Below are 25442 nucleotides of genomic sequence, written 5' to 3'. Positions count from 1 at the left end.
AGCTTTAAATACCCAGGAGGAGCCAGTGACTTCCAGCTAAGCATACTGTTGTGCTAGTTTAGCATAAATATGTATTTTTAAATAATATAATACTTTTGTAAGTTGAGTTTTGTGCAGCTCTTGACCTGCAGCTAGTTATATTAAATGAATAGAGAGATACAGCCCTAGTCGTTACATGTTTCTCTCAGGAAGGCCCTGTTTGAAAACTAGTGGATATTTTATTAATTTCATGATAAATTAAGTGGAATGATACTGAATGTCATTTTGGACAAACTCTTAGTGACCAAACCAAGGCTGCAGCATCATGTGAACATGGTCTTTTGTGCTAATTAAACTTTAGATATCACAGTACGTCTCTGCCAAGACCTACTTATACAAGTGTTTCTGTATTGGAGGTTTTAATTTGGATAGGCATGAGGACTTTTTGACACTGCTGAAACTGTTTTCCCACATGCATACTTTGATTGCGCTCCTGTCCACTATCTACGTGGCATGTACATGTGTTAGGCATTAGGCACATGGCAGCAACAAGCACAAATAATCCGTACTTACAAATGTAGGATTTGAATGAGTAGCAGTACTCCAATGGTGAATCACTGCCTATATCCTGTGAACAGGACGTTGCCATAGTGATGGACCGTGATCCTGCGGCCATGCTGTTGGGCAAAAGTAGCCTACTCAGTCACTGCACACACCTACAGCACGCACACACATAGTGCAGGAACTGAACACAGCCGAAGACGACACCATCTTATAAAAGCCTTTATTGTATCCATAGGAATCTGTTTAAAGAGCTTTTTAAAGGCTACTCCCACCTCCATAGCCTTAAATCCTGTCTGATCTAAATGGCAGATAAACTTTAAATAAAGGAGTGAAGAGGGGAAGAGAGCATTTATCATGGGCCCAGTGTCTCTTTTTACTGCTTATCAATACACTATGAGTCAGCGGGCCGGTCATATAGATGCTCGCTCTGTAGTCTTTTTTACCACTGGACTTTTTTTTAGGCTGCCTGAAGGAGAGATCATGGAGATAGCAGGTGGTGATGCCTTAAAATCTTATACATTTCCCTTTTTGAAATTATTCAGCTTACTTATCAGACTTACTTCAGACTGAGGCAGCACTTACAGAGCAGTTCATCCAGTGATCAAATAAATAAGTGCATCTTCCAAAAAGCAGTCAGGCCTGGAATACTCATGAATAACTTAATTGGGATTGGAGGAACTAAACTGCTGTTGCAATGTTGTGTCCATATATGAGCAGTGTTACTTATTCCATCAAACAACATTTAAAAAAACCTTGATGAATTATGTATTCCATAAGGTTGGTCTTTTAAAATGCAAGTACAGGGTCATAAAAGTCCCCCCAGTAATGTCAGAAAGGTCATAATCCATACATATGAATGAAATGATCAGAAACACACTTTAAATTGAATAAATCAGTGTAAGAGAATAATGATAGTCTCACAATAATCAGGTAGTGTCTCAAAGTAATGATTTAGTGTCTCAAAGTAATGATTTAGTGTCTCAAAATAATTAGATAGTATCTCAATGTCAGGTAGTATCTTAAAATAATCAGGTAGTATCTCAAAGTCAGGTAGTACCCTTAAAATAATCAGGTAGTATCTCAGAGTAATAAGTTAGTGTCTCGAAATAATCAGATAGTATCTCAGTGTCAGGTAGTATCTCAAAATAATCAGGTAGCCTCTTAAAGTCAGGTAGTATCTCAGAGTAATGAGTTAGTATCTCGAAATAATTACGTAGTACATTAAAGTAATGATAGTGTCTCAAAATAATCAGGTATTAGTAGTGTCTCATGTAGTGTCTCAAAATAATCAGATAGTATCTCAAAGTAATGAGTTAGTGCCTCAGAATAATCAGGTTGTATCTCAAAGTCAGGTAGTATCTCAAAATAATCAGGTAGCATCTCAAAGTCAGGTAGTATCTCAAAATAATCAGTACCTCAGAGTAATAAGTTGGTGTCTCAAAAAATCAAGTAGTATCTCAAAGTAATGAGTTGGTGTCTCAGAAAAATCAGGTAGTATCTCAAAGTAATGATAGTATCTCATTATAGTATGATAGTATCTAGTATCTTACAATAATGACTTACTTAATGACATATAATGACGTAGCAAAACACTTAATAATGGAAAAACGAGGCAGGATTGTGTATGTATGTAAGCAGCAAGTGGAAAAGTGAGTTGATCTGCTCTGTGAAAGTACAGGAAGATTGTTTGGCACCCAAGACATGCCAGTGCTTTATTTGCTTGTAAGAAACACTTTTTTTTCACAATAGGAAACATTTTTCTAACACAGATGGTTCTTTTTAAAATGATTTATGAGAACTGTAATTGCTGCTTTATTTCACTGGCATTGATTTGCAGACAGTAAAATTGTGTTTTGATGACTGTGTTAATTGTAATGAATGTAATGACAGTTTGCTGAAAGGTGCTAAACAGATTCACAACTGCAATCAGAGCAGACTTAGAAAGAGTGATGTGCTTTGGCTGCAATAACTACATATTTATAACTATAACTATGCATATACAAATATATATATATATATATATATATATATATATATATATATATATATATATATATATATATACACACACACACACAGTGCTGTGAAACCCTTTCCAGAGACTGGTAAATTTCAGCGCCTTTGTTTCACATCTGTATTAAAATCTCTTTAAAACATGCTGCTGTTTAACACCTTCTAGCCTGCTTCACATTTGCCAGACAGGTTCTATTTAAGTGATGTTTCTATTCAGCCGGTCTGATCCTGTAGATAGACATGGAATAATAAAGCATTAACCAGGCTTCAGTATTTAGTATTCAGTATTTTGAGTTTTAATTCTCAGCTGAGCAATCTCAGCTGGTGATCTCCAGCCATGGTGAAAGTGTCTAACAGCTTTAAAACCAGCCTTTTTTAGTCGGGGTGTGTGTGTGTGTGTGTGTGTGAGAGAGAGAGCGAGAGAGAGGTTGCCCTGAGCAGCACTGCTGTCACCCACAGTGATTAGAAACAGGTGACACGAGAGAACTCTCTGCACTTTAAGGCCAGCAATTGCCAGCTGGGTTCCAGGTGCAGAAAAGCAGGCCACAGCTTCAAGACAGAGGGAGAGAGGAGGAGAATGACAGGAGAGTGGGAGGCTAAATGTTAGGAAGAGGATGAGGTAGATAAGGGGTAACGATTCATAAGATTCAGAATTCAGATTCAGTGTGATGCAGTAGTGACTTAATTCAGTACAGGTTTTGAAACAGCAAAAATAGTGCGTGGTTATAATTGTGGCCTACTGTTAATATGTTAATGTTTCCATATTCAGTTTATTAGAGCATTCCACATAAAAATCACATACTATCAGTGTCAGGCTAACCCCTCCAACAAAAAATATTCTTTTACACTCTGTCCAATGTTTAATAGTTCAATTCTACCTAACTGAGCTGCTTAAAGCAGCATTATGTGAGAATTTGCACAATGTAATTCATGCCTTCAGCCACTACTAAAAGACATGTTTTTCACGTTCATTTCTGGAGATGTTCAAGCTCAGAGATACAGAACCATCACTGGAAGTAAAAAAAAAACATGTGGACTGAGATGGTAGTGTATTAGTGTTGAGTCCATAGTAGCAACGACAGAAAGCTATACGTCATTTTTAACAGGAAAACAGTTCAGTGTTCTACCTAACTTGCCCAATTTGAGAGTAGCTCAACCTGGAGCAGTAGGTGGGTTAACGTACTAGGAATACCCAATTCTGGGATATGAACCCATGACCTTATGGTTGTTGGCTCACATCTCTTTCCACTGGGCTACTGGCCACCCAGGCTGTAACTTTTGTCAGTATATCAGTGCATCTCTAATTACTAGATACAGTGTTGCCTTGGTTCTGTTTGTGTTCTCAATGCTCAGTTCTTGTAGTGTTCTTTATAGTGTCCTGATCGAACACCTTAGCTACCTCATACAATAATACAATAAAATATGACGTGATACAGTGCAGTTCAATGTGTGTTGCAGTGCAGTGGTCACCAACCCTGCTCCTGGAGATCTGCCTGTTTCCAGATTTTAGACCCTAATCAATCCTACCTCATCTATAATTCCCTTTAGAATTCCTTTATTAGGGGATTAAGGTGTGTTAGATGTGAGTTTGACACTAAACCTGTACGAAGGTAGGTAGATGATCATGAGTGATGCCATAGAAGAACCACTTTTGGTTCCATAAATAACTCCTGATGTTAAGGTTTTCTATTACACACATAATTCGGTATGGCCTAAAGAACCATTTGTAGGACCTTTATTTTTAAGAGCTGGTATATATTGTTGCTGAATGCTCATTGATTGTTCACATAATCTACTGAATGTGTGGCTAACCTTGCAGTATTCCACCAGCTTCTCCACTCATGTCACTAAGCTCTACTCCACAGCTCCACCAAGTGTTTATTATGCTTAATGAAAGATTCTACAGGATAACTTACAGAGCTGTGTGAAACATGATGCAGAAGTGTGGTATTTCAGACAGAGAGTGGGCAGTGGAAAAGCAGATTCAGGCAGTGTGTGTGTGTGTGTGTGTGTGTGTGTGTGTGTGTGTGTGTGTGTGTGTGTGTGGACTGTACAGTGGTAGCGTGCAGCAGGCCGAAGTTAATCTTGTTTATGTATTCACTCTAGCATTTCATGCAGCGCATGGCCTAACGAGATTCTACACTACATTTGAGCGGTCTGGTCTGAACGGATTCGAGGCACTGCATCTGCTTTGTTAATGAATTGTGTTTGAGGTGGTTCATGCTGTTTAGAAATGGCTGTGGTGTCTCAATGCCGACGCTAGTAATTACACAACAGTAGCTCAGTGTGGGAATCAGTCAGGGGGAACTTCAGTACTATATGACCTGTCACTGTTTGACAGATATATGCGTGTGTGTGTGTGTGTTTGTGTGTGTGCAAAATCTAGTTTCTCTTTCCTGTAAAAAAAAAAAGAAGCTCAGTGACTACTTTTATCCCAGCACTGCAGTCATTTTACCTTAAAATAACAGCTTAAAAACCATGTTGATGCTCCACTGACTTGCAATAGGGAGAATAGCGTCTGCACCGTTGCTATTGTGGGCCCAGCACATCAGCTACTGCACTATGTAACTCTGGTAAAGCGTGCAGGACAGCCCATGTGAAAACTGCGTAATTCTGCAGCGTAATGTAACCCGAGTCATATCAGTGTAAAATCCTGTAATATTACTCTACCACATGCTTCTCTTACAGAAATACATGTGAAAAGCGTGTCCTTCAGTGGTGGCTCAAAGTGCAAATTACAGTTCCTGACTGTAGGTGGAGCCCAGGAGCAAGAAATAATACATAACACATAATGCTGCTATAAAAAACAGAAGCTTCTAGGTCTTTGGTATAGAACATTTATATTATCTAGAACGGGTATTCCCTCTCATTTAGGCCTACAGAACGGATCTATTGGAAAAATAATAAATACTGTAATACATTTATACATTTAAATTATACATTTTGCTATGCAGATGAAATGGAGATTATAAAAAAAAAAGCTAAAAAAAAAGATTCTGATTAATTCTGTTTCTGAGATTGACTCTCTGTTTAACTCTGTCTGTTGTCCCTTCTCCCAGTTGAAAAGGTCATTCAGTGGTTGACTCTGCTGTGGATTTTGACTCTGTTGTGCCTCAGGCTAAAATAGAAATTCTGATTGGTTCTACCTCAGAGCTTGACTCTCAGTTGTCCCTTGTCCCAGCTGAAATGGTCATTCTGATTGTGTTCTGCTGTGGAGTGTGACTCTCTGTTTTCCTGCCTCCCAGCTAAAATCGAGTAAGACTCTCCATTGTCCTGTACCAGGCTCAAATATAGGTTCTGATTGGTTGTGTTGTGGAGTCAGACTCTCCATTGTCCTGTACCAGGCAAAAATAGAGGTTCTGATTGGTTCTGGATTGGGGTCAGACTCTCCATTGTCCTGTACCAGGCTCAAATATAGGTTCTGATTGGTTATGTTATGGAGTCAGACTCTCCATTGTCCTGTAGCGGGCAAAAATAGAGGTTCTGATTGGTTGTGTTGTGGAGTCAGACTCTCCATTGTCCTGTACCAGGCAAAAATAGAGGTTCTGATTGGTTCTGGATTGGGGTCAGACTCTCCATTGTCCTGTACCAGACTCAAATAGAGGTTCTGATTGGTTATGTTATGGAGTCAGACTCTCCATTGTCCTGTACCAGGCTCAAATAGAGGTTCTGATTGGTTGTGTTGTGGAGTCAGACTCTCCATAGTCCTGTACCAGGCAAAAATAGAGGTTCTGATTGGTTGTGTTGTGGAGTCAGACTCTCCATTGTCCTGTACCAGGCTCAAATAGAGGTTCTGATTGGTTGTGTTGTGGAGTCAGACTCTCCATTGTCCTGTACCAGGCTCACATATAGGTTCTGATTGGTTGTGTTGTGGAGTCAGACTCTCCATAGTCCTGTACCGGGCGAAAATAGAGGTTCTGATTGGTTGTGTTGTGGAGTCAGACTCTCCATTGTCCTGTACCAGGCTCAAATAGAGGTTCTGATTGGTTGTGTTGTGGAGTCAGACTCTCCATTGTCCTGTACCAGGCTCAAATAGAGGTTCTGATTGGTTGTGTTGTGGAGTCAGACTCTCCATTGTCCTGTACCAGGCTCAAATAGAGTTTCTGCTGCTGTGGAGTTTGATCCTCTATCTCTATTTTCTTGCCCCAGCTGAAATTGAGATTCTGGCTGGATCTGCAGGTCAGTCCAGTTTGGGGAAAGTAGATTTTCTTTAATAAAGTCTGAACTTAATTAGAAAGTGTCTGTTGAGGGCACAGGTTCTAAATTTATGTGGTGGACTGGATTAGCATGCATGTGTCTACATCCACTATGACTAATTTCTCTTGGCTGAAAAAACGCTTCATGACTGCTTTTAGCACAACACCATTAGTGTGTTTTCACTAGCTGTGTAAAATCTTCTCTCTTACCTTAACAGCTCATCTGTCACTCTGCAACACCTCTGCTACTTCTCCAGCATTAGTTCCTGGATCGCCTCCTCACATACATAGTTGCATCTCCTGGGAGGAAACAGCATGTGTTTCAGTTTGGTACACTCTCCTACTGATTTGCCTAAATGTTTGAGGGGGGCCACATTTTCAGAATTCATAAAAATGTGGATGGAAAACCTGCTAGTGTCTGATATTTTCCACGTACACATATCTGTCAATGGTGGTACCAAAACATCTACCTGGAATAGCATTATAGAGTAATATAACATGATTTCTGTAGAAATACAAATGCTGTAAACATCTATAAGCATCAGAAATAAATCATCAAACATATCAGTCAGAATCAGTCAAATATCAGCCACTGACGATATTCTGTCAATATGTATTGGCAATTATCTGCCAATACCAATATGAATCTGATATCATTGAGCATTCCTAAGGATTACTACACTGTTAAAAATATAAGCTCCTTGAGGAACATTTAGGGATTCTTTCCTCTTAAGGAACCTCTTTCTTCTACATAAACTTTCTTGAAGGTTCCTCAAAGAGGGTTCCTCAAGAGGTTCAGCCGCTTGCAACTGAAGAACCTCCAAATTGTTCCTGCACTGTCGTGTTTGATGTGTTTCCACTCACACTTACAGATGAAGCCACTGGCTGCTTTCTGAAACATCTGGAGCATCGACTAGATGTAGACTGTAGATGTAAAGTGTACTTTGAGTCATTGGGTTTGTGTTGTTTTGACGCACAGGAAACGTTGATAATCAACCACAGCCTACAAAAACTCCTGTAGCTTGGCGATACACCACACTGCTATCAGGCTATCTGTTTGCCTGGGTTCAGCATAAACTAAGCACAGCTCAGGTGTCAGAGTAGAAGATCAAAATATTCTGCAAACCACAATTTTGTGCAACAAGGCTTTTAAAAATAAAGGTGCCTCCCGATGCCACGTGAGAAACACTTTTGGCTTTTAATGAAGAAGCAGAAATGTTTATAAGAGAGAGGTGTGAAAGTGAAGAACCATTTAAAGGTCTAAAGACACTTGATATACACTTGATATAAAGGATCTCATCCAGTCACACTCATACATCTCTTGAAAAAAACTATTAGAATGGATTACCTGAGCTATCAGCTATTTTAAAAGTGTATAACCTCTATAGCAGTGGTTTCCAATCCAGCTGATCAACTAATAAACAAGCCCTTCCTCAGTTCCTCAGTGGTGTGGTAGAGCAGAAAGCCATTAAAATGTGCAGGGCAGGGTTGTCCTCCAGGCCTGTTTTTCTCAGCTCTGTCGTGAAGGTATTTTTAGATTATGCTGTTGGTTTACATGTATTGCTATCGCTGTAAAGAGCCCCGTTACATTGCTCCCATCTGTATCCAGTTCGTCATCACTACCAAGAAAATCATGGTTCATTTTTCACTAAAGGTGGAATTCCCTGATCATGTTTTAACATAGTACAAGGTTCTAAACATTGTATGTTAGAAGAGCTCAAATACGGTGCCCGTCAAAAGTTTGGACACACCTGGTTCAGTGACAGTGGTGATCATCATCTTAAAAAAAACATTTGATCCAAATGTTGGGGTGAACCATATGTGGACACGTGGATATCCATCATACTTAGGATGTCGTGGGTGGGGGGGGTTTCAAGTAGGCCTAAGTCATAGGTCTGTGGCAATAAGTGTGGGCGGGTGGAAGTGCCTCTTAAACTATGCAGCTACAGTATGTTAATGTAGTACATTAATAAATGAACCATAAGACCAATAAATAGCCATAATAGCCTATATGACCAGGTCAAATCCCTACACCTTAGGCCTACTTGAAACCCAACAGCCATGACATCCTACGGTGGATACCTGTGTGTCCTCAGTGTCCCCTTTTTTGAAATAAATAAATAAATAAGGTCACCCTAGCATTTGTATCAGATGTTTTTGAGATGATGTTCAGCACACATTCTACCAGGTGTGTCCAAACTTTTGAGGCACTTTTGGTACAATAGCTTAGCATGACTCATAGATTTAAATACTTTAATTAAACCTTTTGAGTTAATGTAGCCTACATTCCCATTAACATCTCTTATATATCTGTTATCTCTTATATATGGTATATATCCAGTTCTGTGTACAACAGATTTTGTTTAATTGGGTTTAAACAAATTGTGCAATTACAGCGCAGAATATGATAATGACAATGCAAATAATTCCCCTCTCTCTCTCTCTCTCTCTCTCTCTTTCTCTTTCTCTCTCTGCAGATCTGAAGAGAGAGGCCAGTATATGTCACATGCTGAAGCATCCCCATATTGTGGAGTTGCTGGAGACGTACAGTTCAGATGGCATGCTCTACATGGTCTTTGAGTTGTAAGTGACCTTTTTCAGAACGCTTTCGTTTTTTCCTATTGAGCTGTTCCGCGCCCTCGCTGCTCTCGGGATATGTTAATCTAATCGAAATTATCAGTGATACCCTTTAGGCAGGACTGTACTGACATGTGTACACGGTACATTGCCTCTGTCTATTTCAGTAATAACATCTCTTGGCAGTAATAGAGAATAGAGTAATATTTTTTTTTTGGGGGGGGGTATGTAAATCTGTGGGGAACAGCAGAGTGAAATATTGGGGAGCTGACTTTGATATGGCTGATGGACAGGCCAATTAGTCAATGTGCTGCATGGCCACAGGCAGGCCCGGATTCATCCTTACGCAATTTGCTGTTCAGTTGAGCAAGTTGTAATAATTGATGTGACATTTTTTTAATAGGATCCCCACACAATCCCCCCCCCCGCCCCCCATGCCCTGCAGAAATCAACACACGGGGCCAAATTTGGAGTCGTGTTGGTGACTGAGTTGTGGATGTCAGGGCATTAATCCCTGCTGATTAACGTTCATCTAAATGAGTCACAGACCTACAGCGTTTTTATCTGCATCTCTCACTCAGCTGCTCTTTTTGATGTTATTGTTTCTAGGCATGCACTGATACAGTAATATTTAACATCATGATAATAGCCTAACCTTTTAACACAGTTCATGAGATTATCATAATATTATATTAAGACAGGATCGCTACGTGTATAAAAAAAATATACTCATTGTTCATATCTCTAGAACATCTAGTTTTATTGGAGAAGGAAAACATCATCTGAACTTTCAATGGAACAAGATTCAAATTTACATCATGTCAAAAAGTGACATTTTACAGCAGTGATACACACAGCATATGCTTCATAAATCATAACAAGAGTAGGCCTGAATTTATAGGATACAAAATAAGGTAAAAAAAAAAAAAAAGGATACATAATTGGTATCTTTTCTGTTACAGTTCTGGAGAAAAAGGAATTAGTAGATAGTAGGAACTTCATATCTTAGTAAAGTGGTTGACTGAGTGTGGGTGTATGAGCTGCTTTTCCAGATGTTTGTCTTTTTCTGCTGTTTTTGCTGCATCGCCAAAACCATTTGGCGAAATCTTTACTCTCTTCTTTACAGATCTTTACTTTCTCGAATTATGGCTGATTCAACTATTGTGGAAATTACCCATTTTACTGGCAGGGGCAGGAGTAACGCACAACTTTCTTTGGTTTTAAACCAGCACTGAACCACCGATGTCACAAGTCATGGCCCAGATTTGGTCCACAAAGGACTGTAGGATAAACGGAATGACTAGGTCTAAATGTAGGTGCCAGAACACAGCCTGAGGTGGCACAGTTGGGCCAATTATGGCACAGAACAGAATTGCTGTACAAATGTTTTACAGGCTAGGCTGCAGGTGGGCCACATGTGGTCTAGAATTGTCTCAAATGCCATGGCAAACTTTGAATATTCCAGGTACAGGTGGGACAGTTTGGGCCCACAGTACGTTCAGTACGTTGCCTTAGTAAGTTGATCCATAAGGGCCTTGACTGGGATCTATGAATATATACAATTGAACTGCAAACATTAATGCATTAACCTTTTTTCGACTCAAATTATTATCTTATTAAGTTTGGCCCCAACTTCCTCCTGTATGTCTCTTTCTTTACAGAGCCTAGTGCCGTATTCGCAGTTTTATTTAGCCATGTAAACACAGCGTCGCTACTGTTGAGCTCAGACTTTATTTATGGTGAAATATGGATTAAATGTCACAACTAACTCTCATTCTCCTACCCCGCCCTCATCTCTCTCTCTCTCTTTCTCTCTCTCTCTCTCTCTCTCTCTCACACACACACACACACACACAGCTGCTCTTCTCTTAGCTCACTGAATCCAGCCCAATGTCTGATCATATATTTATCTGTCTTAAAAAGTTGAAGTTGAAGCATTTTCTCTATTAAATAAAAGTCAGAGCTTCACCGTGTTCGAGGTTAAAGGTGGACAGTTTATTAGGCATTAATTTGTTCTTCTGCCCAAAAATTCAAGGACGCACTAGTTAGCACTTTAAGTTGTGATTAATTAATAAATTAACAATTGAATTTTTTTAATCGATTGACATCTGTAGTATATATAAACATTATTATATATACATAAAAAGTTAGAGGTCCAAAATGATCACTAGTGGCTATGTGGCATGTGCTAGCCTACACTAGCCTAAACACTGGTGCTGTTTGTAAAGCATTTTTTATTTAGGTAATAATTAAAGTAGGTAATTTGTTATTATTAATATTATTTATTATTATTATTTTATTAAAATTATTTTTTTTTCATACGAAGAAAGATTCTTCTCATATGAATTTTTTTTTTTCATATGAAGACGTTTTTCATACGTCTTCATATAAATAAAACTTTACTATAGTAAACAACAAACAGAATTAACCCTAATCATGACTAAACTCACGTTCACATGGACTCATATCACAACCTTCCTCATCCTGGTTCATTTTCAAACCGTGTTTACACACATTCATGTGTTTACCGTCTTTCTTATCAAACCCTTGTTTGTATTTGCACTGCAGATGGTTTACGAAAGAGCTTCTCTTTGCGAGTCCCATGACTAAATTTAGCCCGCTTAGCATGCTGTTACCGCAACGTGGTTTCAATAGTGTGTTCATGAAACTCACATGAGGCACGCGGGGAGCAGCAGCTGAGGCCGACTTTTAGTAATGAAGTTCCAGTATCTCACAGATGATCTCCCTGCAGACACCATTCTGCTTCTCATTTATCATTCTCACACACATACACACTGACAGGTATTCTCTAAATAGAGCAGCGCTGGATGGTGTTTGGGTGCTAAAATGGCATGCAGGTGTCCCAGAATCTGAAGTGATAAAATATCCTGCCTCTAGTGTGGGCTGCACATTTACTGCTCAACCGCAAAAAACAAACAGAAACACAGAAAACAAACAGAATTTAGCTTAGAAGCACGGAAAGATAATAATGGCATAATCATATTGAATTGATCCGGATCTAGAATCTTCATTGGAAATCTCTGTTATGGGTTAATAACCTTGTTCTTTGTTCTGCATAATCCACAGCTTAACAAGACTCGTGTTATGCATTGAACAGGTAGCAGTGCTTTTGTTAAGCTATCTGTGCTAACAGAGCGTAATTAAGGGCTCTGATTTTAATGTTATGGAGTAAAATTGCATATTTCATGTGTCTGCAGATACATCCATATCACCACAAACATCAGCCAAGTCCAATAGCCAGACCTACCAGGATTTCAATGCCTTTTTCCATGCTGCGGATTCAAATGCCTGATTCTGTCGTGACGTTCCTCAAAAGTAACCTGGTTTCACCCCAATGATATTAATTTCCAGCCCTCTATATAGAGCTTCTCCAATCACTCTGGATTCTACCTGTGCTGGGACATGGAAACATAGCATGTGCTTCTTCTAATTCACATGAAGGAAACCGACTGCACTGGAACTGTTGCTGATGCAAGATCATTGGACAGCTCAACACACTTGGAGGAGAGCAATAACTGCCAGTTCTCTTACACCATTCCTGGTGGGAGTTGAGGGAAGGTCATCCTTCCCATCCAAAGAGAGTGAGTCTAGAGTATGTCAGGATTAGGAAAAAAAGATTTGGTGTTTCTGAAATAAATTGGCCATGATAAAATGATATATTCATATATAAGAATATAAATAAAAATACAAGCTGATAGTTCTGGTCACTGTCCCAAAAAAACATAAAAAATGGAAACTTTACAGGATATTTAAAAAAGCATGTATGACCAGCTGGTGGCACCATTTCTTAAACCGATCGGGCCAGTTTGTATAAAATTTAAGCAAGCCTTGTCTCTCTGTAACTACCCACGAAAGTGACTTCACACTCACATGTGGTTTAGTGAGGCTGCTCCGCCTATAGTGGCATGGCTTGGTGAAGTAGTGGCTTGGTGGTTAGAGTGCTCTGTCAGTGGATAGCTGACTCACATATTCCAAGAGAGCAGTTTTTGTTGCACTGTATAAGTATAATGACGATAAAGGTACTTAAAGATGTTCTCCTGTTGGCTGCTATCACACTCACATCCTTCCCTATGTGCAGCTCCAGAGCTACACTATATGGACAAAGGTATTGGGACACCTGTTCATTCATTGACTGCATTTACTTGCAGTTAATTATCCAATAACAGCAGAAAATCTGATTATGTCAGTAATCCAAACAACATCAACACATTTACTTGGGTAATCAGATAATGGGAAACTTATGGTCATTATGGGAAAGATAATAATTGAATTTCTACTTTGCAACCAGCCAAAAATCTCACTGAAGCAAAGTAAATTCGACCCATGTCGATAGCAGATATGGATTTTGTTTTTTCATGGTTTCTAATATTACACAGTGCTGCCCTTTTTTAAAACGTATAGGGTATACATGCAAGGAGAAATTTGATTATTGAGCTTATCAGATTTATTAATCAGATTTCTAGGCCTTAATCCAAACTAGGAAATCAGAGTATGCTGTTTACATGTCCACTCGAATAATCAGATAACTGCAGAAATCCAATTATGATCAGATTATTAAGTTTATACACTCACTGTTTGTCCTGGAGTAACTATCTCTACTGCACAGGGAAGGCGTTCAGCTAGATTTTGCAGCATTGCTGTGAGGATTTGATTGCATGCAGCGACAAGAGCGTTAGTAAAGTGAGGATGCTGAATGATCATCACCCCACCTCATCCTCAACTCCTCCCAAAAGTGCTGGGTGAAGCATCACCATCATTCCAGAGAATATCGTTCCACTCCTCCGCAGCACAATGCTAGGGGGCTTTATACCTCTCTAGCCCACGCCTTCCCTTAGGCGTGGTGCTCCAGAAAATCCTATTCCACTACTACTCTACAGGCACTAGACAAGCTGTGCATGTATGTGCACATCTGTGTCAGCTAATGGCAGGCAACAGTTGTTGTATTTAGCTATACAGTGCCTTCACAATGAGCTATACAATGACTTTATGGGGGACCAGTTAGTCATGACGGGCCACCACAGTCACCTCAGCGGATGGGCATGCTATCAGGCAAACGTAAAAATAGGGCACAGCCTTAGCAGCACATTCATTATAGCATGCTTAGCACAGCAGTGGTCATTTTAGGGGCAGCCTGTAGCTACCTGGCACAGAGCACACTTCATTTGGATGTGCTTCACAGGTTAAAGTTAAATATGGACTTAATGCAGTTCCCAACAAATGTTGCAAGGGTTGGTTGAATCTGTGTGACTAGCTGAATAGCTTTCATGCAGCTGGTGAAAAATAGAATTCACCATTTGTTAATTGTGTTTATCGTTGTTATGTTGAATAGAGCATGCAAGCCAAAAATGAACTGAAGGCTTTGTAGCAGCAGAAGGAGAGTTGATGGGCCATGAAGGTGTGAAGCTGGGAAGGAGAACAGAAGGAAGAAGTGAGAGAGGGACAGGTGATTAAAGGCTGAAACTCGCTGCAGACACAGAGCAGTGTGCAGTAATGCTGGCAGGAGTGAGAGGGGTCTTGGGGGACTCCTGACCCGCAGACAGCACGGGCATCAGTCCTGCCTCAGGAAGCGCAAAGAGAAGCTCTTTCACAGTTTCACATTCAGCTCACTGCCTCTCCAGCACTCTTTTAATACACTGCATTAGCCAGTCTCAGTTGACCCAACGTTACACTTCACTGCTTACCAGGCTGAGTCTGGGGAGAATACTGAAGTTATTACTACTTCAGTATTCTACTAAATCTACAGAGTGACTGTCCATCATTCCATCATTATTTATATGTAATTACAGTTCTCAATACTGCAGTACAGTCCTGCTGTGTGTGTGTGTGCATATATATATATATATATATATATATATATATATATGCAGACAGCACGGACATTACCCCGGCCTTAGGAAGCGCAAAGAGGAGTTTACATTTACGTTTACATTTGTGTTACACTGTTTGTTTGTAAATCTCTTTGAAACGTCTTTCTGTGTTAAAGACAAAGACATTGGCTAAATCTGCTATGAGTTTAATAAGCTTTGAGCTATTAAATGTTAATGGGTCATTCTATAATTTGTGGTCACTCATTCCGCCAAAGTTAGCTGACCATGCTGTGACATGCTAATATCATTGATGTGATGCGCAGATATCGCTCTGATTCTGATTTTTTTGTGTGGCCACTCTCAGCAAGATGCCGCTCTAGGCAGCTGCCTATTTCACCCATACCTAAATCTTGCTGGGTTAAACGTACAATGGGTTGAACGATGCGTTGGCAGTAGAGTTAGGAGTTTATTAAAAAGCAGAGCTTTTGGCTCCCCCTATGGTCGTGAAATGTGGTTCACTTTTACACCACTGTCACAAATACAAATCGCGCTTTGAGCTCCCCCTCATGGAGAGATCTACACAAGCGTTTGTTAACATGCTTACGGATACAGAACCGTGAAAGAAGCATGTGGATTAAGGCGGTTAAGTAATATGCCTGGAGTGGCAATGACAGAGATGGCATTCGTCTCCGTATTATACATCAGTCATGCTTTATTGTTTCCCTAAATAATAATCCCTAATAATAGTATGTGTCCTGTGAGAAAGACATTTGTTGAACATTCCTATTTTGTCAGGAATCAGTAATTGGTTATTTGCCTCATAGCACTGTTCAGATACTGCTTACCTTCTCAGAGTACATTTCAAACCACTATAGTGACCTTCTATGGCGTTTTGCGCTCCATTGGGGTTATGCTTTGACTATCAGTCCAGTATGTGGGCTAATGTAAGTTCACAGGAGAGAAATTAGCTGTGTCACATTGCAATATACTGGTTTTATGAACCAGGGCCCCAGGGCCCACAAGCAGGTCAAAGCACCTCAAGGTAACCTTTCAACTTTCTTTGAAATATTCATGTTTCAGTGCTGCTGTTTGTGTCCAGAGAAAGTTCTGCATGAAAGCACTCTGAGGTGAACTCTGAACTTTCACTATCATGTCATGTGTTTCATCTATTGTACCCAGTATCCTAATTCCCACACTCATGCTCTCCTCAATCCGGTTTGATTAGAGTTTTAGAATGAGGCCCGCTTTATTAATTCCCATATGCAGAACGTTTCTGAGCTCTTCAGCTTATCAGAAGCACACACCTTTTTCAGTGGAACTTGTGCACAGAGCAAGTTCTTATCTGGAGGGCTGCAGCTGCTTCTCAGTGGATTTACTTTGCTCTGCAGAGCACAGCTAACTGAGATTGGTTGTTAGACTTCCTGAGTTTGCAAAACTGCTTTCCAAAAAGCACTGCAACCCAACCCCCACTCCCCCCAATCAAGGAAAAAATGATTAGTCACTGTAAAGTATTATTATATCATTGTGACATTTGTTTGCCATTATTTAATTACTATGCTTTGAGAGACTGTGATAAAATGGTGATGAATGATAGAGTTGAATAAGGGTCTGTATTCAGTCTGTGTTCAGAAGGGCCAGTGTAGCCCACTCACATAATTCAGGCCCTTCTGGGATCACTCAGTCTTTATTCTGGGTCTCATTAATAACAACCAAAGTAAAGAAAGTGAATGATGACAGTTATTGATAGCCTTGATAGTCTATGATCTTTTTTATGATTTGAGTTATATTATATATAATAATATAATATATTCTATAACAGTTTATAGGTACTCGTTCATGCAATTATCTAATCAGCCAGTCATGTGGCAGCAGTGCAAAAAATTATGCGGATACGGGTCAACAGCTTGAGGTAATGTTCTCATCAACCATCAGAATGGAGGGAAAATGTGAACTTTAAGGGGGGGAATCTTGCTATCTTGGGGGTGGCAAGATCTTGGTTGCCAGACGGACTGGTTTGAGTATTTCTAGAACTACTGGTCTCCTGAGATTTTCAGCACAACCATCTCTAGGGTTTACCAGAATAGTGTAATAACGAAAAACATCCAGTGAGCAACAGCCCCAACAGTTGTGGTGAACTGAAAAGCATCTCTGAAAGCACAAACTTGAAATGTTGAACTTTTGAGGCGGATGGGCTAAAACCACATTGAAGACTGCATTGGGCTCCACTTCTGTCAGACACGAACAGAAAGCTGAGGCTGCAGCGGGCACAGTCTCACCATAACCACAACTGCTGAAGTCTGGACAAACAAAGCCTACGCTGATGAATCTGGGAATTTCTGCTGAAACCCACAGATGGAACATGTCAGAATTGTGCACCCATGAATCCATGAATCTAACCTGCCTTGTGTCAGCAGTCCATGCTGATGGAGGTGCTGTAAAGGTGTGGGAAATGTTTCCCAGGCACATTATTGGACCATTAATACCAGTGAATACAACAGCCTGTATGAATATTGCTGCTGACCATATGCATCCCTTCATGGCCACAATTTACCAGTTTTCCAGCGGCTACTTCCAGTCTGTTAATATAGCATTTTTTTCACGAATGGCCTGTTCTTCTCTACTATGGAAAACCTCTTGGAAAAGGTTCTTTGTAGATGTTTGTGTTATTTAAGAACAATTCTATGGGGTTGTAGGCAACAGAGGTTCTGTACAGTCCTGAAAACAGTTTTTTCACTGGTAACTTCAACATTGCTAAAGGACCTTTGAAGATCCACTTTTTAAAGGTATGATCTAGAGCCAGCCCTGACTGATGTTTTTTTTTATAGACCACTCATGCTAATGGATTCTCTCTCTCTCTCTCTCTCTCTCTCTCTCTCTCTCTTTCTCTATCTCTCAGTATGGATGGAGCAGACCTCTGTTTTGAGATTGTAAAGAGAGCGGATGCTGGATTTGTGTACAGCGAGGCTGTGGCCAGGTAAGCATGTTTGTGCAATTCACGCAAACTGATTTGTTTGCTGTTAAAAAGTTAAGTAAAGCGGCTCTGGCCTGGACTTTATCAGGAGGCTTAATGTTCTAACATTCGTCAGGGAAAAGCTGCTCTCTGTCGAAATCAGTCCTTTGATAAAACGCTGTCAGAAAGCGAGACTCTGAGAGTGCAGATTTATTTTGGCATTGTACCAGACTAATTATGCACCCCGGTATTGCACAAAGACCTTTCTGACAGATACATTTCCCACAAAGCACTGCAAATTATGCCATCTTATTGTACAGTGCTCAGGCTGAAACAACTCAAATGCTATTTGATGATTCTCGCTCTCGGCCCCCGTAAGTCTCAACAGCGGCCCAGTGGAGCAGCTTGTTAAGCAGTTTGGATGATCGTTTCCTCTTGTGACGTTTATCAGTTCAAGAGAACATGAGTGAGTGAACTCTGACACTTGTCAGAGCACTGCACTGTCCTGAGATTCATACAGAAGGTCAGTGTTCACTGTGTTCATATTTCTGTGCCTAGTGCCACACTGTAGCTCAAGCCCTTTATGGTCTTCTTGCAGTAAAATTTGATCATGCTCCTAAATTTAGTTGTGACAGTCACTTTTTAGGTTTAGTGATGTCAGTTGGTAACAAGTAGTCAGTATGTAATGTTCTTTTATTGGAACTACAGAGCTATGCGGTGTATCTGAAACCATAGACCCAAGACCACTGGCCTTCAGTATGTGCTTCACAGGGATTTCTCTTACAGACAATCAAGGGCCTCATATGAACACCACAACACATCTGTCTATAGGTATGGACTACGCAAGACTTTAGCAGCCAATCCTGAGCCTTAGGTGCCCATGACCCTGTCGCTGGTCCACAGATTTTCCTTTCTAGGACCACTTTTGGTAGATATTGACCACAGCATACCAGACAAACCCCACAAGACCTGCCTGATTTTAGAAATGTTCTGACTCTCTTTGATTGAGTAATCTGAAAAATCAAGTATTTTTTATAATAAATCATTTTAGAAAAAAATCTCCTCAACACTGATCTCAAAAAGCATTTGGAGATTTAAGGCACCTATCTTCAAGAAAATCTTGTTTTGTCTGATGTGAAATGTCCGGTGTTAAACTCTTTATTTTTTTAAGCACTGGCATTTCAGAGGGCCAGCTCACACACAGTGCCAGATTTGTCAGGTTATCAGAAAGCTCGCCTTCTCTAGATTAATATATTAAATGCTTGTGAAGTTATGTTACGTTTTAAAACACAGCATGTCATAAAGCCATGTGATAAAAACTAGGGCACCTTATGAATTTGTAGTTCTTCATTGAGAAATATGGACATGCTTGATCTTCTTTCAAACATTATATATAGATAATGGTGACGTATTTGCATCACCTTTGACAAAACAATACAATTTTGACCTTTATTTAACAAAAAATTATAAACATGCCAGTTCCGAGTGAGGAAAAAGGTAGGGAGTCCTGTGCCGTAGTAGCTGGTAATCCCCTTTTGACTGAAGTAACCTCAATTAGACCTTTCCTATAACTGCCTGCCAAAGCACAGTAATTTGTCTTTTCCTGTTTACTGCAAAATGATAAACGACACCAACCTACAAAACCCAGCCAGTAGAGAAGGTGTAGTGTCAGAATATAGTACCTAAAACAGGAAGACAAATCAGTGTAATATAGCTTTACACCAGAGACTTTATGACTGTGTGACTGTAGATGTTTGTCTGTTCACCAAAAGAAATAAACCAGTAGAAAAGGCCTGGTTCTCCTACAGTGCATCTGGTGAATGAGATGGATATCAATTACATTAATGACTCTTCTTCTCTGTTACTTTTTTTCTAGTCACTACATGAGGCAGATCCTTGAAGCACTGCGGTATTGCCATGACAACAACGTCATACATAGAGATGTAAAGGTATGTTTTTTGGTTGGTTGGTTGGTTGGTTGGTTGTTTTGTTGTTTTTTTTTGTTTGTTTTTTTGTGGATGGGGGGTAAAGTTGCAACCTGTAGCCTTCTGCCAGTTCTGCAAGGTTCTCATTTGCAGGTCTGAGCTTATAGTTCCACACACACTTCCTTTCTCTGAACTTCCTCCGAGACATGCAGCTTCTATGATATTTATACAGTGTCTGATGTTTCTGTGGGTTTGAATGTGCAATGACGTTCTCCTCAGGGGTCTGTACTGTGTCTAACGATTGGCCTCATCCTCTCGTCTGCTTGTTGCTTGTAATCAGTTTTACAAGTAATTATCGCAGGGCCCAGGAGTGTGTGATCATATGTCTGCTGAAATGATGTGGAAAGACATAAGACAATAACCTCAGCTCATTATGCGGCCTGATGGGTCATGATAACATTTGTTTCTTAATACAGTATGTAGTGTTCATGAGTGTTATCATGTGGTGTAGTTGGGTGTTACCTTTGATATAGAAGGAGCTCACCACACCAACGTTGTACAAATGTGGACAGCAGAGTTTACATAAAATTCTACACACTTATCCAAGCGGTAACTCTTCACAGTTTTGTGTTTCCCCTCTTCGACACACCTGAAACAGCGCACATGGGGAGCTTATCAGTTGTATCAGGTGTGGCAAGCTGCCACTGTTGGCCCCCCGAGCAAGGTCCTTCACCCTGTCTGCTGCCCGGGCGCCGCAGCAATGGCTGCCCACCGCTCCGAGCATGTGTGCTCACTGTCACTGTGTGCGTTTGATCACTAGTGTGTATGTGTGTGTGTTCACTGCACAGGTGGAATTTGGCCTCCGTCTTTAACCCATCTGTGCAGTTCAACACTAATGGTGAATATGGTTGTCTTGTCTTTGCTAGATGAGGTAAAGCTTCAGTGTCCATACTGAGGGGATTGGGAACCCCTGCCCTACACTGCACACTTTACTATACACATACAGTACATCTGTATGGATGGTACATGTATAATGTATCAGACATTAGCTTACTTTGATATTGGCCATGATCAAGCGCCATCTCTAGATATGTATAAAAACAACAGACTGATCCCACAATGAAAACGTCCTGAGATTCCTTAAATCCAGCGTTATTGTTTAAATGTCTGTGAAAGGTGACAGTAGTGCATTAGTAAAGAGGTGATGTGCAGATCACAACACTGCATGTTTATTATGCTACTGGCTGGCTAAGTTACAGGGAAATGTGCAGTGTTGTTGGAGACAGTTTGACCTTTCAGAAACTCCCTTTATTCTATCATTTTGCAACATTACAGCATCTGTAGTAAATGCGTAATGCATGATTTGGTAGTTAATTGCTATGATTTATCTTACTTAAATGACTGCATTTATTTTATTTTTTTATGAAGTCGATCCCAGTCAGACCACTTTTTGTGGTCAATCACAATAAATCATGATGTTGTGAAGGTGATCATAATGTGCAGAAGTGTGTTCTCTATACAAACTTACTTACACAATCAGAAAATCGAACTGAAATTGTTTAGAGACCCTTTCATTTGACCAGGACGCCCATCCTTTCTGCATTTCACTGTGTATTTCATGTCGTATCTGATGTAAGAGGTGAGTTGACACATAGGCATGGTTATTCTGTGGGTTTCTGAGGGTCTGTTCAAGTAATAAAGCTGTAAAGCTGGGTTTGCATGTTGCTCTTTACTCTAGTTGGAATCTGCACTCACTTTAACAAACTCACACACACACCCACAATCATGAACCCGAGTCACACATAGGGTAGAACTGAAACTCCTTTTCTCACTAACTGTCCTATGTAGACATTGCTCGCTCACAATTAACAAGAAGAGTGCAAAAGTGAAGTTTACACTTATCGTACCACCATCTCAGTTTGGCTCAGTTTGTTTTTCACAGCAGCTGCACACACAGAATCGGTCTTTCTCGCTCTGCTTTTTCTTAAGAGTTGCAGTTGAGCATCAGTCAAAACAATGGCAGGTAGAGGGCTGTTGAAGAATGTTTAACATGCAGGGGATGTGGCTAGTTTTATTTTACCAAAGAAAATGCACTGCGAACAGACTGTCATTTACAAGCATGGCTGTAGCAGAATAGCGTGACGGGGTTGTACTCCTCAAGCATCTTAATGCCGTTTAATAGGCTGCTCAGAAAGATAGATTTCCCTTGAGGCAAACCATCACCACATCCTGAGAGTGATTAATAGATTTCTATAGTGGGAATACTGCGCATGTTTCTTTCCACGCATGGAGTGCTTCTGGCCTTGATGATTTGCAGTAAAGTGGGTGTAGATGGTAGGTTTGAGTCAGAATTGTAGTACAAGCAAAGGAGCGCTAGTCATTATGTGCCGCAACGCAGAAAACATGGTTTAGGAACATGGTTTATACGTTCTTCAAGCTGACATTTGAGTTTTGCAGTGATATTTCAGGGTTTTTTTCCCCCGAGCTGAGCTTTTTTAAGAAGGTGTTGTATGTACAACCACCAAGAGTGTCAGTGGGCCAGCAGCTTATAGCTCGAGACTTTACGCCTATTAGGGGTGTAACAGTGTATTGATTACAGCATCCTGAAAACATTGCAACATGAAAACACATGGTTAGGAATAGACTTTCTCCTGTAGTTGTGGGTTGGAATCACAGAGAATTGCTCCTAACACACAATTTATGTTGCCCTTATACCCGACTCAAGTTGCAATTATATGACATGCATAATATGAGCCACCTACATAAAGAGGGGTGCACTTAGTTTGTAGTTTATAGATGTTACTACTCTGAATTAAAGATGGCATAGTCTTCTTATATTTTAAAGTAATGCTGTTATCCCATTGAGTACATTTTCACACTAGAGCAGACTTACGTATTCGAGTATGAAGAGTGTGGAAACGCTCTTATATGATATCATGGGCCCTATTTTAGCAATCATTAGGCAGCGCACAGCTTGATTTAGGGAGTGTCAGTGTGTTTTTGCTATCATGACGACGAGAAAAGTTCATCTGGCGCAGCTCGAAAGGCGCAGAAGTCATTCAGAAGAATTATTCATGGGTGTGTTTTGGCCGTGATGTGTAATGAAACAATCAGCGTGTCACTTGCCATTCTCTTTTAAGAGCCACTTTGGCGGATTGCTATTTTAATTACGTATCGTGCACGGTCTGTGAAGGTGTGCTGAAGCAGTGGAGCGCCTCACACTTAGAATAATGTTATTTTCTTTTGTATTCTCTTTATTAGTGATGTAAAAGTTTGCGTAGCAGGCAACTGGCTGCGCTATTGGTTAGCGCACTGCTGTGTGTCCATGTGTGCATAACAAGCAGGGCTGTATGCACGCTGAGCACACTGCCAAGATAGCAATGAACGTCTGACTATTGACTTCTGCCTAGGTTGTTTTCAGTCAGTGGCACACCTGTATTTTTTGTTGCCATGGTAGCAATATGCCAGAAATGTATCTGAACACACCTCATTTCGAGACCACCACGTCCATCTAAGTAGATATTTCCGTAAGCACCGCAGGCATTTATTTAAGTGACGCAGGCAGAAGACGTGAAAATAGACTGTTGGCAGGGTGTGAGATAGCATCGCAGTACACCTTGTGCAGGGTGTCAGATAGGGCCTTTAACAGATGTCTTTAACAGGAAGCTCCTCTACAGTAATGCCTTTTTCCTTCTAACAGTTAGTCGTCCCCACAGCCTCCTAAAATAGCCTGTACTAATAGAAACTATAAGATATTCCAATAAGTATCTGTATATCATTTTTATTTAGTGTTATATAATCCTTTGCACATTGCACTGGATAGTACACTAACATGCCAGATGCCGCTAATTTCCAACCTGTTTAAATTAAGCTTATGCGCCACTGACCTGTAACAGACTCTCTATTGTTGATACTCCGGCCTTGGCATGCTGCTCACTTTATTTCCCAGCTTGTCAGGAAAAGCATATGCCAACACTAATGTGTCCTTTAGTGCTGGCATAAAGCGTGAATTACAGTTCCTGACTGTAGGGGGAGCACAGGAGCAAGAAATACCAATTCTTCATAATGCTGCTTTACAGGCCCCTATATATATTTTTGCATCTTTTATTGGTGAATAATTCATTTTTACAACCGTCTTTATGCTTTGAACAGACTATTTCTGTTACTGTGCCTTTAAGACTTTAGATTTTAGATTCATTTGACAAATTGTTCTGATTGGCTGCTCTATTTTGTGCCTCATTCAGAAAACACTCATAGCTGAAAAAACCCTGGTCTGGTATGAATGGGTGCGGGAGTAAACTGCCGTAAGCGAAATGGACGGGAGATATGTAAATCAATAATGTCCTTTCATCATTACTTTAATTAGTATTAATAAGTATCAGTTAACTATTTATCCATTGGCTCTTTCTTTATTTCATGCTTTTGCTGTTATTTGCTGTGCTGTGTTGAGGGAGGAGGATGGGGTAATCTTCTGAGTCTTGGTTCTTCTTAAAGGTTCTTCTTGCTTGCCACTGTCATTGTACTCTGTAAAGCTGGGACAAAGTCTGGTAAAGCTGGTAAATGCGCTGTGTAATTAAACTTGAACATTAGAGAACGTTACAGAATCAGTGAATTCATGCATCTTAGTAACCAGATATGAAGTGTATGGACTGGGGATTGAATTTTATTATTTCAATTAAAGTGAGGGGAATTCAGTTTTGCATTTATTTGCATAATTTCTAAATAGAATTTTCAGTCACACAGTTTAAGAGGTCATATTATCTGACAGTTGGCAGTTTTGCCATTTGATATTGGAGGCCTTTCATCACTCCCATCATTTCTCTTTGTTCAGGTCTTGGCAATATCAAATTAAAATGTTGGCTGCTGGTATTGTTACCCCCATCCTCACCCCACAAGCAGATCTGAGACTGAGCACATTTCAGAAGGATTCAATTTGAGCAAAGCTATTGATAGTATTATTAACACAGTTTCAAATACTGTTTGTAATTGTATTATCAGTGCAGTTTTCATTGATCAGTGCATTGATTAGTTGTTTTTTTGTCTCCATTAGATTGTTATTGTCTTGTTATTTCAGCTGATTGACTTTGGAAATGGCATCTACAGTCAAGCTGTAGACAGGTTTCATTTGCTGTGCTAGGCGTGGGAAAGGACTAGAATACAGAGCTAGTACAGTCCTCCCAGTTGTGTTGTCAGCACTGTGGGTGATATTACACTGAGGTGCAAAAAATTTAAAGCCTGTGTCACAGCCACAGCTTATTTACAGCATTTCAAAAACTCCATTTACTCACAATCTTTGCACCAATTTTAATAACTCTATGACCTCTGCGTTAATAAATTGGGTAATGCATGGTTTGACACTGCCATTATAATAATGATATATAGAAAAATCTGTGGGATATCTGCATTTTCT

General features: G+C 40.1%; 1 protein-coding gene across 13 annotated transcripts in view; it reads left to right on the top strand.

Annotated features, from left to right (window-relative positions):
• caska (calcium/calmodulin-dependent serine protein kinase a) overlaps positions 1–25442 on the top strand; it is a 238213-nt gene that overhangs the window by 134661 nt on the left and 78110 nt on the right. For all 13 annotated transcript variants that reach the window (XM_072686218.1, XM_072686219.1, XM_072686216.1 and 10 more), the window contains exons 3-5: positions 9230–9335; positions 18054–18131; positions 19984–20056. In XM_072686218.1, coding sequence (XP_072542319.1) covers positions 9230–9335; positions 18054–18131; positions 19984–20056 — 257 coding nt within the window. The remainder of the gene's footprint in view (positions 1–9229; positions 9336–18053; positions 18132–19983; positions 20057–25442) is intronic.

This window comes from Salminus brasiliensis, chromosome 8, assembly GCF_030463535.1.
Source record: "Salminus brasiliensis chromosome 8, fSalBra1.hap2, whole genome shotgun sequence".
In the NCBI taxonomy this organism is placed as follows: domain Eukaryota; kingdom Metazoa; phylum Chordata; class Actinopteri; order Characiformes; family Bryconidae; genus Salminus; species Salminus brasiliensis.
Note: the sequence above shows the minus strand (reverse complement) of the source record. Positions and strands in the feature narration are given on the sequence as shown.